At 44.4% G+C, this 12,508-nt stretch overlaps 2 protein-coding genes and 1 non-coding gene across 5 annotated transcripts in view; 2 read left to right on the top strand and 1 right to left on the bottom strand.

Moving 5' to 3' along the window:
• The window catches only part of LOC119449720 (ubiquitin-protein ligase E3A-like), a 42,572-nt gene extending 32,944 nt beyond the window's left edge, over positions 1–9,628 (bottom strand). The window contains exons 1-5 of one of the 2 annotated variants that reach the window (XM_037712958.2): positions 9,377–9,628; positions 5,977–6,203; positions 5,553–5,714; positions 4,698–4,874; positions 1,889–2,279 (exon numbers count right to left, since the gene is read on the bottom strand). In XM_037712958.2, the coding sequence (XP_037568886.1) occupies positions 1,889–2,279; positions 4,698–4,874; positions 5,553–5,714; positions 5,977–6,203; positions 9,377–9,441 (1,022 nt within the window). In that variant the 5' untranslated portion in view covers positions 9,442–9,628. The remainder of the gene's footprint in view (positions 1–1,888; positions 2,280–4,697; positions 4,875–5,552; positions 5,715–5,976; positions 6,204–9,376) is intronic. The other variant, XM_049665406.1, reaches the window with a different exon arrangement.
• A 233-nt stretch (positions 9,629–9,861) lies between these two features.
• LOC119449719 (protein ABHD18) overlaps positions 9,862–12,508 on the top strand; it is a 28,540-nt gene continuing 25,893 nt past the window's right edge. The window contains exons 1-6 of one of the 2 annotated variants that reach the window (XM_049665408.1): positions 9,862–10,069; positions 10,383–10,547; positions 10,666–10,768; positions 11,013–11,097; positions 11,441–11,541; positions 11,626–11,707. In XM_049665408.1, the coding sequence (XP_049521365.1) occupies positions 10,674–10,768; positions 11,013–11,097; positions 11,441–11,541; positions 11,626–11,707 (363 nt within the window). In that variant the 5' untranslated portion in view covers positions 9,862–10,069; positions 10,383–10,547; positions 10,666–10,673. The remainder of the gene's footprint in view (positions 10,070–10,382; positions 10,548–10,665; positions 10,769–11,012; positions 11,098–11,440; positions 11,542–11,625; positions 11,708–12,508) is intronic. The other variant, XM_049665407.1, reaches the window with a different exon arrangement.
• On the top strand, positions 10,387–10,537 carry LOC119451186 (small nucleolar RNA SNORA79). Its single transcript, XR_005191713.1, has one exon. It is a non-coding gene; the product is annotated as a small nucleolar RNA SNORA79 (small nucleolar RNA).

Here is a 12,508-nt window from a genome sequence, read left to right as displayed (position 1 = left end):
TTAGGTGTGCATGCTAACAGTGTGTTATGTTAATAGTGGGAGCTTTGGCACCATGTGGTACAGCTCAAAAGAAGGAATTACGCAAAGTGGCGTTACGACTGGCTTCATCGACTATTATCAAAACCAGCTCATCGTCCAAAAAAATTACATATATTCAGACAATTCAGCTGGCGAGCTTACGGTAAACTTCCTACAGGGTACAGCTAAAAAAGTCAGTTGTAGTCCACTGATGCAATTTGCGATGGCGTGCCCTGAGCTTTCCTGTTTGTCTTTTTGGACTGAAGAGTTGCTGATCTCTCACATTTGCCTCATGAAACAATGTACACCACATTGTCTGATGCATCTCTGTTGAAGCAGAAGACGACAAAGAAATACCCTTCTTTTTTCCGGAAACAGGCTCATGTGCCCATATCGCTACAGCTTGACACCATTTTGAAAACACCAGTTAGTACACAATAAATGCACTCCAGTGGCAGAAAAATAAATAAATCACTGGGCACGTATTTTCATCTGCCGAAAGAAACATCAATTAAGCCACGTAAGAGCATCTCTCAGTCAGAAACTCTAAAGGAGTGAACAAATACCGCAAGGACGAGTTGCACTCGTAAACTTCCTACGGTGCCTCATAATCAGAACTGGTTTTGGCATGTAAAACCCCAGAAAGAAGAAAAAGAAAGAAGAGCTGCACTCGTCCTAAACGCTTTGGGGACGCGTCGACATGGACGAGCCCTGATAGTTCAAAACGGTTAAGGGTTAACATGTACTTAAAGGGACTGACAACTGATATTTATGGACCCAGTTTTTTATGGCGCAACGAAAAGCTCACCCTCGGTAGTGTTTACACCTGCAGCGGTTACTTCCAAAAGTGCGTAGATATTTTGTAAGCAGAATTTTTCGATCTGAGCAGCCTTAAAAAAAATAAGAGTCCCTCCTCCAGCAACGCTGAGAAGTGATAGCGATGCCAATAGCCCGCCTCGCAAATTGTGAAAGCCGCCCATCGTCCTGCTTTCACTGGAGGACATGCAACTGTGGTTAACCACCTATATTGTCACCTTTCCAGCCACTTTTAAAGGTAAATAGACTTGTACAATAAGTTTGCGTTGCTGTACAGACCTTTCTTACAGCTGCACCACGTTCTTTTCCCAAGTACACGCCTACGTCATGGCTGGCTGGCCCCCGTTGGTGTTATTCAGTCGATAGACGAGCCAAGCCATCGAAAACGAAGGCAAAGGCAGCGCCACTTTTCTACTCACTACAAACGAAGGCTTATCTGCACATTGTAAGTTCGAAAAAACTTATAATAGAAAGAATATTACTGCATTTCAATACAATAAAAAGACCAGGAACAGCATACACTGGTAGAAGGTCACGTGGTAGACCTCTTAAATAGGTTCATGTTTTTGCCGCATGGGGCACCAAAGGTCATTTTTCACGACTTTTAGTGAAGAATTAAAAATATAAATCCACGTTTAATGAGAAAAACTGGGCCCGTTCTAGCCAATACGATGGACGATCTTTCCATCCGCGGGGTTATCTCAATTCATGTTCTGAGCGGTTGTCTGTCCCTTTAAATCTAAGTACACAAGGATTTCTGCATTTCGCCCTCATTGAAATGTGGCCACCACGGCTGGGATCGAACCGGTGACCTTGAGCTCAGCAGCACAACTTCCCAGCCCCTAAGCTACCGCGGTAGGTGTGAACGGATATGGAGCAACACGAGTATGCAGAGGGTTCAATTTGCGCACAGCGCAATGTCGGAGGTTTTTCTCCTTGACTCCATCTGTACAGAACTGGCAAAAACAAGTCCCACACAAATGAGTACGCCGTGACTGAGGGGGCTATACAGCTTTGCTGTAAAAAAGCAACACAGCTTTGCGTCAGTACTCACTCTTTTAACATAGCTGCAACGTCCCTAGACACACCGTCAGGCACCGCTTCCGACAGACCCGCCTCCACGAGCATGTCATCGCTACCACTGGCTGCCATGCCGCCTTCCAGTTCAAGCGAGTCCTGGTCTTTGTCCATGTCGCCCTCCATAGCACGCAGGTCCTCTTTGGTCAGGCCTCCATCCTCTGAAGAAGGTGACGGCCTCTGCGGAAAGCTGCGCTTGAGGAACTTCTCCCGTGAAAACACCTGGCCCAGTGCATGGATGAGGGGCGTGTAATTGCCGCAGGAGCGACATTCAGTCACCAGGCCAATGAGCAGTTCCTCAGTCAGCATGCGATATGTTCGCGGAGCCTTTGGAGCCGTTTCTACTGGCGCTGTTGTTCCCGAGGTGGCTGTCAGAAAGCAAGGATTGTTTTATGGCATACAGTATTGCACAAAGACTTTCTTTCAAACCTTTTTTACGCTCATAATCTCATCGTGTTTTCCACTGGCCAATCTGGAGCAGGATTTTTTGCTCCAAGGTGGCGAATCCAGTTTCCACTCGTCGATCTGAAGTTGGTTCGCACTTTCCACTGGTCATTGCGGATCAAGTCGCGCCGCATCAGATTGCTCTCACTTGCTCTGCCACTGAGGCGCGGATACATCACTTCGGTTTTCATGTGAAATCGGTATGCAACACTGTTCCCGCTGTGGGACAGCGACTTTTGCTGGCATGAAAACATACAGAGCAGAAGTCAAGCACTGTTTCAAGAATCGGTTTGTGTGCACAACAAGTTCCAGTATATTCCATCGCAGAGCATTTTTGCTCTCCCCTGGCAGATTTGTACTGATGAAATCGGGGTGCTCACTCCAGTATTTTGGCGGCTGCTCCAGATCGACCAGTGTAAAATACCATAATAAAAGTGTCAAAGGTACAAATTACAGTGTACACTGCTTATAACGTAAGTCGCCGGAGTCGCGAATATCCGCACTATAAGCGGTACCGCACTATAACCACAATACCGATTTTCAAGGCCTGCACATATGCAAAACATGTAGTAGACCAAGCAGCCGCGCGTATACAAGAATCAAAGCTTGCGACTGGGAGTTTTGCATCCGTTTAAATTTAGGAACGTTGAAAGGTTAATGTCCAAGTACTCGCGGTCTTCGTATGAAGCAGACAAAATAATAATTTTTTTTTTAAACACGGCGACAGAAATTTCAGGTGCAGTACAATGTCTCATCCGATTTTTCGGACTGATCAACGTATGCACGGTGTCGAAAACATGGCAACCACTGACCAAGTTGCTGCCATTCGAGTGTTGCCCGTGCCCTCACTTTCGTTACCAAGGTGGTTTCTACGCTTTCCATATGTCGTACAGCCATGGCAATGCATTTCGTAGACTCGGCACCAAACTGCAACTTTGGTCACCGATGAGGAGTGCGGATTAGGCCTAGGTGGCGGGGGTGTCGGGCGGCATGTGTTGTGGGAAGCTCGTCCTTGATATGTTCGTACCCGTAGACGATTACATAGAGATGCATGCGTTCATGCACACGGGCTGATCTGACAGCAATGCGTACGAAGCAGAATTGTGTTCCTCGTCAATCAGCCACGGCAACTACTGGGAATGCCTACCAAGTTTGTAAGTGCGCAACACTGGCAAGAACGGCGAAAGCTCACAAGTGCACATAAAGGCTAATAGCTCCAAACTAAATTTGTGGAACACTGCTTATCAACTGACAGCGTCGTACGAGCAATACAATATCTGCACTTCATGACGCGCATCACGATGGGTGCACAGAAACTGAAGCCGTGTTCTCTACAAAGCGCACCGCTGATAAGCAGCCGAGTGTAAGCTCCGTCACCTAGGCAGCCACCGCGCACCTGCACCGCATTGTTTTTTTTAGTTCGCTCCACATCTCGTGCTCCTCCTCCGCATCGCCCACGTTGCTCTCCTCTCCCATCGGCAGGCGCAGCTCGTGGAGGAGCGTTCTCGCTGCTGCGCTTGTCGGTGGGATTTTCCCGCAGAAGCCGCATTATAATCCGCATTTAATGGCCAATCTATATTTACATAATATGGCACTCTCGGGGCTACACCTAGTAACACTCATGGTCTAGTGCACATACACCAATATCCAAGAAAGTAAACGGGGGGACAGCAGCCACCAGAGCTCGAATGGTAGAGCATCGCACATGTCATGCAGAGGTTGTAGGTTCAACTCCCACCGGCAGCAAGTTGTCCCATTTCAATAACTTAAATTTCTAGTTTTTTTTATTACTTCTACAATTTAATTAAAAGAACAGTGGCTTCATTGTCTGTTGGCGTCATGTGGTTGTAACAAACAAGAAATTGAGCCCCTCAGTACCTATTATCCACATTGCTAAAAAATAAAAGAAGAACCTACAGGGGGTGTGTTGATATGTTTTCAAGAAATACTACATATCACTGAAAGTCCCTTGACTGTACTGAGCCAAGATAACAATGGGTATAGGTTGAAACAATGCATTCAAGCAACACTACATTTAAAACAATGTTCAAACTTACTGTAAAGTCAGCCAATGTACCATTTCGTATTTCGACTAGGGGCAACATCAACTGCCCTGGCAGAGCTCGTCTACGGCCAGTGAATATGAGAGTTGGTAGCTGTGAGCATATGAAATGCACTGTGTGACAAGGAAATTTGCACTAGTATATTTTTTCTTTGCATAAAGCTACCGGTTTAGAAATATTTGCCCAAGTTACATATAGATGAGCATGTGAATACACATGGTACTTCAGCAGGTGATGAACATGAAGCTAAACATAATTTTGTACTGAAGTTTCACTTACCAGGCTTTTCCTGTGGGGAAAGGGCATTTTTTACACTCATCGGCTTCTTCGGCAGGACTGTTAGTGGGCTGTTATCATTGAAGGTGCAGTACAGGTCAATTTCCATGTCCTGAGGGCGTAGCTCATCTCTTAAGCTTGACGCTGCAAGCACTGTTGTGTTGATACTAGCACCATTTGCTAAATAAAGGTAAAAGAAAATGAACAAGTTGTACATATGAACATGCCAGGTGCTTCTGCGAAGACTAAGTAATCCTTTATAAAAATGTAGTAGAGGTGAGAGAATTTATTTCTTCAATCACACACCATTTGCACCAATAGACACCACAAATTGTTTAATAATTCCTGATTAGGTAAAATTCACAAAATAAAGTTTTAATTAATTACTAAAGGGAACATGTTGCACATGTGGAACTGAATCCCGTCATCAGTGCTCAAGGCATGTCCACTATTTAAGTACCTTAAAACTAGCATTAGTTTCAAGATGTTCATCGGCAAACAAAATTGCAAGAAAATGCACCTTTAATTATTCTGGGGTCTTACATTCCAAAATCACTACCTAATTGTGAAGCACGCTGCCCAGGGGGATTCTGGATTACTTTTGACCACCTGGGGTTCTTTAAAGCGCGCCTAAATCTACACGAGTGTTTTTGCATTTTGCCCCCATCGATGCGCGGTCACTGCAGACAGGGTCGAGCCTGCGACCTTGATCTCAGCAACGCAATGCCACAGCCATTAACCTACCCTGGTCGGTTAAAATGCACCGACATTAGACTTGATGTAATATCTCCAGACACCGTTCCTTACGCATTGTGGTACAAAACTATGCGAAATAAACCTGGCAAAAGGGCTGCTCACCACTTTTTTCACTTTGTGTTACTGTTTCACAGACAATTGGAGCTTGGTGTGCGGTGCTTTCAGAGTCCAATTCCATTTGCTGCGACGCTGCTGAAGGTTCCGCTGATGTAGCACCTTCGCCGCATGCGGACATGGTGTTGCTACGCTGCTCACTTAACCTACCTGCAAGAAAGAGTGCAGCAAAACAAGAACAAAAAGTTAGAAAAAGAGTCACAAAGGCCCCTCAAGGCCCCACACCTTAGACCCCACACCACGAGACCGCCACATCAGGTTTCGGAGACGAGAAGGGGCTCCTTTTTCATGTCCAAAGCTACGCTGCACTTGGCATGCATTTTGAACTGGTTGCATTAAAAGGTAGCGTAATTAACAAATTTCCTGTCCGTACTCCTTTAAGAGCTGGTAGCTTCTTGAGGCAGCGACTTACATGAAGATGCTTCAGGTGCTAGCTCTACAGTGTGGTTGGAGGCAGCTCTGTTGCAGAGTGCTGCCTTGGCCATCATTAGATGCAGGGCTCGGGCGGCAGCCTCATTTGGCGACAGGCGATTCAAGCGGCCGCTAGAAGCACAGTTCTCGTTGGAGCAGCCCTCACGACCACAGCCCTCCGTCAACTGGTAGTAGTAACGTTCTATGAGTTCTTTTACTGCCAGCTTCCTACAAAAGAGAGATGACACAGCGGTCAAGACAAAACTCTTGGGACCTCTGCACAACTTTGTTGTCGATTGGAGTGAGTGCGCACATACCAACCTAAATGAGAAGAAAAAATGTCTTTTTTTTTTTTTTTGCTGCACTGACATTTTTTGCACATTATTTGACACTGAGCAAGTGAAAAGTTCAATTTTACACAGGGAACTAGCTTTCAAGGAAACAAGCATTAAAACAGAAAAAAATTTTATGCGGCTGCAATGCACATGTTGGAATCTATGTGAAGTGGAGCTTTCGTGAAGAGGTTCTCTCGCGTACACATGTTACACAATGTGACGCACACGTCAATCATCTCAAAGAGCTACTTGACGTTGGCATGAGAAAAGTGTGGTCGCGATTGTGACCTAATGGTTAGAGCACCATCCTGTTGTGCTAGGAGATCCGAGGTTCTTTTCCACCATCAAATACGTAATTTGTTTTCTGTGCATAAGCTATTTGGCAAGACACCAGCAGCAATGTCCAAGAAGCTTTGCTTAGAAAGCTTCACTTTAAAAAATAAATGGCTACATTAATGGGAAATGTTATAAAATACATTCTACTCTTGTTAAGATGAACTCAGCTATGCTAAATTTTCGGATATGAGTAAGAATGCTTGAACATTTGGTTGGTTCCCCACAGGCCCAATGTACAAAACATCTCCTTAACACGCCACACTAAATTGGTTAAGTCAAAGTGCCGCAGCTGCAGCGCCTGCTACTCGGCTTAGAGAAAGGCCTGGATTGGCAAGCTTAGAGGCGGTTCTGCTACCTAAAAATAATGCAAATGGTGTTTCTTTGCACAAAAACAGCTATGCCAGCATCGATGTGAACATCGAAACCTGCAGTGCAGACACCATAGCAACAATAAATAACTTCAAGAGGTCCTCAAGGTGCCTCATGCAGGCTTCTAATTATGGTGAGGAGATTGCATAGAAGCTACAAAAACCGGTGTTGTTCGCATGTGATGCAGCTGATAATGCGCGGAACACTTTGGTGCATTTAAAGGGACACTAAAGTGAAACAGTAAATCAGTTTAGACTGATAAAATAGTGTTTGAAGACCTTATTTTCTTTAACTTAAGGTTGATTACTACAATAGAGAATGAAGGTTAAAGCTTCATTTTTTTAACTTCACGGCAGCCAACACTCCAGCGCTGGTATGTCAGTGCGACGAATTTCAAATTGGTTTATCATATTTGGGCTGTTGCGGCTCAGTAAATGTTTCCTCAAACTTGCTAAGTTCAGTCTTTGGAGCTTTCAGAACACAATGTAGTATATATTTACCGACAAAAATGTACTTAGGCCCGAGCCGACCCTGTCAAAATCTATGACGTCACGGCAAACTGGTGCCTTCAAGGTGGCGCCACCCCGTCCTTTTGCTTTTGCATTTTTTCTGCCTTACCAAGCCTCATCTCACCATAAAAGCGGTGTTCTTGGTATTGTATAAGGGTAATTTACTAGTACAGCTCAGATTATTTTTCTAGTTACGTCTCCCTTTAATGTAAAGGCACTGAAGAATTTTTTTAGCAAGCTAGGCAGTGTGGGCATTTGTTAAATTTAAAGTAATTAAATTCTGAGGTGTTATGTGCCAACACCATGATCCGATTATGAGGCACGCCATAGTGGTGATTTCCGGATTAATTTTAACCACACTCGGGGTTTCTTCAACATGCACCCGATGCAAGGCACTTGGGCGTTTTTGCATTATACCCCTATTGAAACGTGGCCGCCGCAGCCGGCATTTGATCCTGCGATCTCGTGCTTAGCAGCTCAAAGCCACAGCCACTAAGCCACCATGGTGCATTTCGGCTTTTGTCCCGGCGCGCTGGTTTGCACAGTGCAAGAAAGCAATGTTTACTCACTTGCTGAAGAGTGCATAAAAGAATACATTATATCTTGTAAATGAAATAAGCGTATCTTTTTACATTTGCCTAATGCTGTTTCATATATTATTTTTTGTCATGGATATTCGGGAACACCAGCAAGAGTGAGTTTTGTGGATCACTTCTGTTAAGTAGAACTTCTTATAATGAAAACAAATTTTCACGGTCCTTTCGAGTTTACCTAAATTTGGAGTCTACAGTACTGAAAGTGAAATGTGAGTGTGAGGTTTGTATATTTAAGCAATTCTTCTGTAAAAGGCTGATGCTTAATAAGATCAATATAACATTTCTTACTGCAATTACTAATAAATTATTCTCGTAATGTTTTTTTCGATACTTTCAATAAAATTATTTGAACATGGTTGTATTTGTTACATGTACTGCCACAGCTGCTGTACTGCATTCAAGACAAATACATGTTGTGACGTTTTATGTGGCATTGTGAACAATGGCACTTGAAGTTAAGGTGTTTTTGAAGGGTAATGTATGCCTCAATGCAATTACTGTAAAACGATACAAATGAGACTTTTGCATGTGTTGCGCGTTCATGATCAACCATGACACAGCAAGATACAGGCATAATAGATGTGCTTAGTGTCTCCACTTTACGCTCGAAAATGATTAGGCTATCGCATAACAAAGGTAAGAGACGAGACCATTCACCGATATGCAAGTTGGATTCCATAACACGGCGCTAAGCAGTATTTTTTAGTAGACAACCCCTTTAGCGAGTTATATATCATAAGTCGAGTGCTTGTGATCTTTTTGCGCTTCCTTAACAACGTATCTGCCGACAATCTTGGGGCACGGCGTTATCGGTTCTAACACTATCTCTGCCTTCAAGGTGCAAACTAAGGCACACAGAAGTTTTTAACCTTGGTTTCATCAGTTATGCGCGAGCGTCACCTCGCCCGGCCTTTGATCTAAACAGTGCATGAGTACCAGGTAATCTACCGTTATGCCGTGCCGGTACTCGAGATTTACGGTAAATTATTGTCAAACGTTAACGCCAATAATTGTCAACTGATGTTGGGGCACAAATGTGCTGGTTGCTAGGCACGAACGCAAGCGCGCACGCTAGCGAGAACAGGGAGGACATACACTTCCAATGCAAATGCGCCACTGATACTAGCATCAAATGAACAAGCCTGAAAAGGCGTGTCTGCCCGCGAAATATGCTTCACAAGACGTCTCGCGAAGTTCATGTGTGAAGTGACTAGCACGGTCTAAATAAGAACAGGTGGAAGACTGAATTAACTGACTTGGAGTTGTCTTGGCCTCCGGATGCTCGTCCTGTCTCCCTGTCTCGGCGCTTGTTTGGATTCATAGGTCCCCAGTTTGCAGTCGCTTCCTTTCAATTCATCAAGCCTGGTCCTTTTCAGAGCATCTGATCGACAAGCTTTGAATAACAACTGGAGATTTCCCTTCTTTTAATGACAGCGGTGCCTGATCAAGGGACGTTGCACGGCTGCTATTTGCTACGCGAAAATAAAAAAAAAGAATGAAAATGAACCGCAAGCAGCGCGGCCGATGGCGCAGTTGCGTAATCATTACATGCAACTTGCGTTTCGTGGTGCTGTCAGCGGTGTGGTAATATTTTAAGGCTGCAAAATAATAATAATAAATTTACGCGTGAAGTGTAATGTTATTGCACTGCCTCCAGCAGGTTAACTGCTTATTGCGGAGTCATGCGCATTGTTTTTCTTTTGTGCGAAAGTGTGGATTTGGACAACGTGCTCAATGTTTCATTAGCGTTCACATGTTTGTTTTTGCAGCTGAGGGCCATTTCGTTGTGGTATTAAGTGCGCTCCGAGCAGTTGTCGACTGTTTAGTTACAATATTGGAAGTTTTTATATGATAGTTCAACCTTTATTTTAACAAGATACTTATGATATGGCTAATGGTCAACCTTTATGTAATCTGCTTTGAAGTTTTCTGCCGCACACAGTCGTAAGGTAAGTTAGGTCATTGCGGTTAGGTCTTAAAAGAATGCGACATTGTTGTTTACCTGGAAGGTACACTTATAAATCGCGGCACCTGCTAGATTTGTTGGGAAGGTTTATTTACTTAGTATCTTGATGACTTTGCTAACTATGCAGATTTGTTTCTGGCGTAGCACGAGCTCAATCTCTCGTATCGAAGGTCAGCCGCTACGTGCTCCAGAGCATGTTTCACAGTTGAGCTTTGTGGGTGCGCAACAGTTTGTTGTGAGTGGTAACTTATTTTTCTAACGTCCTGAAATCGCCCTGATTGTTTTGTTTCTTGTAGAACACGATAGCAAGTTCCTTTGGTGTCGACGAGTCACCGACATCAAATTTTTTGCTATCGGAAAGAAAAATCGGATCACTTCACCCGACGCTACGTTGCGAAGATCCACTCTTCCGAATATCTTGTAGCCGTCGGTTTTGCAGATCCGCACATACCACCTTTACGGTTCGTTGCATCTGTAGCGCGCAATTTAGTCGCTTGTGTGAACTATAATTACTGTATGAAAGTAACTCGCGTGTGGACAGGTGTGTGCGTTCTTTCTTATCTGCTTCTTTGTTTTCAGTCTCGGACATGACGAGCACAAGCCGCTTCGATGCCGTTTACCGGACGGCGTTATTATCGAAATACTTCATCAAAGGTTGGGGTAAGCCAGACAATCTTAAAAGGTAAGTCCCGTGGGTCATTTGAATTTTTGGTTAACGCCCCAAAACCTGGAATGAATGACGGTTACGGGTAGCCACACGTGCAAACAGCTTTTTTCTTTCCTTTCTATGGCCAATTAAATCAGAGAGAACTGTGTAGTCTTAGGAAACTTCTGACCACGGCGGGGCTAATTTTAGCTGGTCATATTGGTGCTGTCGCTTCAGTTTTTATCAGTTGATCATGCACATATAATTTTTTTTACCCAAGGTTATTCGACTTCAAGAAGAAAATGACGGCTCGTGAAACATGCAGCCAACTTGTACCTCATGATTACCCTGTCATGATCGACAAGGTTTGTATGGAACTCTCACATTACCTGGCAGCATGCTGCAGTCTTGTATTTCATCACAATGCAACTATTACGAGGACCATGGGTTTCAGTTCTTTATTTAGTCTTTTGTTCATCGAGAATGTTTAAATAACCGGGTAATGTAGCCAGTAAGAACGCATGAGGTCCTGGTAACTCAAATTGGGCATTGCACTTTGAGCGAATAACAACCATTGGTTACAGCTTGCATTTTCGTGGGTCTGCAATATTTGTGGTTAGAACAACGCATTTTTTCACTATTGTAAATGCTTTATTCTGCTTGGCTAGAGTTTCACTTACTAGTTGAATGTATTCTGCACTTGTGTAGATTGAAGACCATTCAAATTACCGCATCTTAGAGGGCCACCTTGTTAGTCCTTTAGTTCAGTACCTGCCTGAGTGTGTGCCAAAGGAATCGCATAAAGCCTGGTAAGTTGTGGCACACCTATCTCCTTTGTCAGTTTAGCTCCTTACTCTGACTCTGCAATGTTGAAAGTTCCTCATTTTGACCAGGTTCCAAGTCCTCTTGCCGAAAAGATGGGTAACTGACCCACTGAGGCCTCTTTGCATACACCTTGCTGGAACAGGTGACCACGTGAGTGACATATGTCATCTTCAAAAAAAGCAGCCTTTGTATTGACTGAGCAGTGCAAAAGACACAACCACGAGAGAACGGCCAAGGGCGAGCACTGATCCTTTAGAGATTTTTTGCCTACTTTTACGAGCCTATCATGGCACATCCTCTCATTTTTCAGATATAAAATTTAGCACAGAGGCTTTTCTGTATCTGCACTATCTAAATCTGGCTTTTTATGTGGCCCCATATTTTGTTGCAGTTGGCATTTAATTAAAAGGTATTTTCTGGCCTAGGCTGCTGTTGCCCAGCATCTGTCTAATGATCAAACGCTCAATTAACAAAACCCAAAGCTTCACATTTATGAAGGAGTTGTGTTTAAATACCTCTTGTTCTTCACACGGTGATATGAAGAGGCAGTTTCACTCTACACATTGTAGTCTCCGGGTTCTCTCAAGCCGCCTTTGTCCTAAGGCTTAGTTAGGCTTGACGGCCAACTCCCTTGTGCTTGCCCTGTACTACCGGGGTTCGGCGGTATCAGGACAGGCAGAAACACGACAACACACGATAGTGTAACAAGTACAAACAGGGTTTATTGCTCCAGGGGAATTCGCGTGGAAGCAGGCTATAGAGTCGACCTCGACGTTTGTCGGGGTCGATAGTGGTCGAACGAGGTAGGGCACGACAAAGGAAGGGAACAAGATGGTTACCTGAGCTCCGTCCTTCGTCGCGGCTCGCAGTCGTCTCTCTCCCCCGGCGTGCGCCGATCGCGACCACCCCGCCTCGTTCTGGGCTCGGTCAATGGGCGTGGGACTCCACGGC

The sequence above is a fragment of the Dermacentor silvarum genome, chromosome 4 (genome assembly GCF_013339745.2).
Source record: "Dermacentor silvarum isolate Dsil-2018 chromosome 4, BIME_Dsil_1.4, whole genome shotgun sequence".
Lineage (NCBI taxonomy): Eukaryota > Metazoa > Arthropoda > Arachnida > Ixodida > Ixodidae > Dermacentor > Dermacentor silvarum.
The sequence above is the reverse complement of the archived record's forward strand: the minus strand, read 5'-3'. Positions and strand labels throughout refer to the sequence as shown.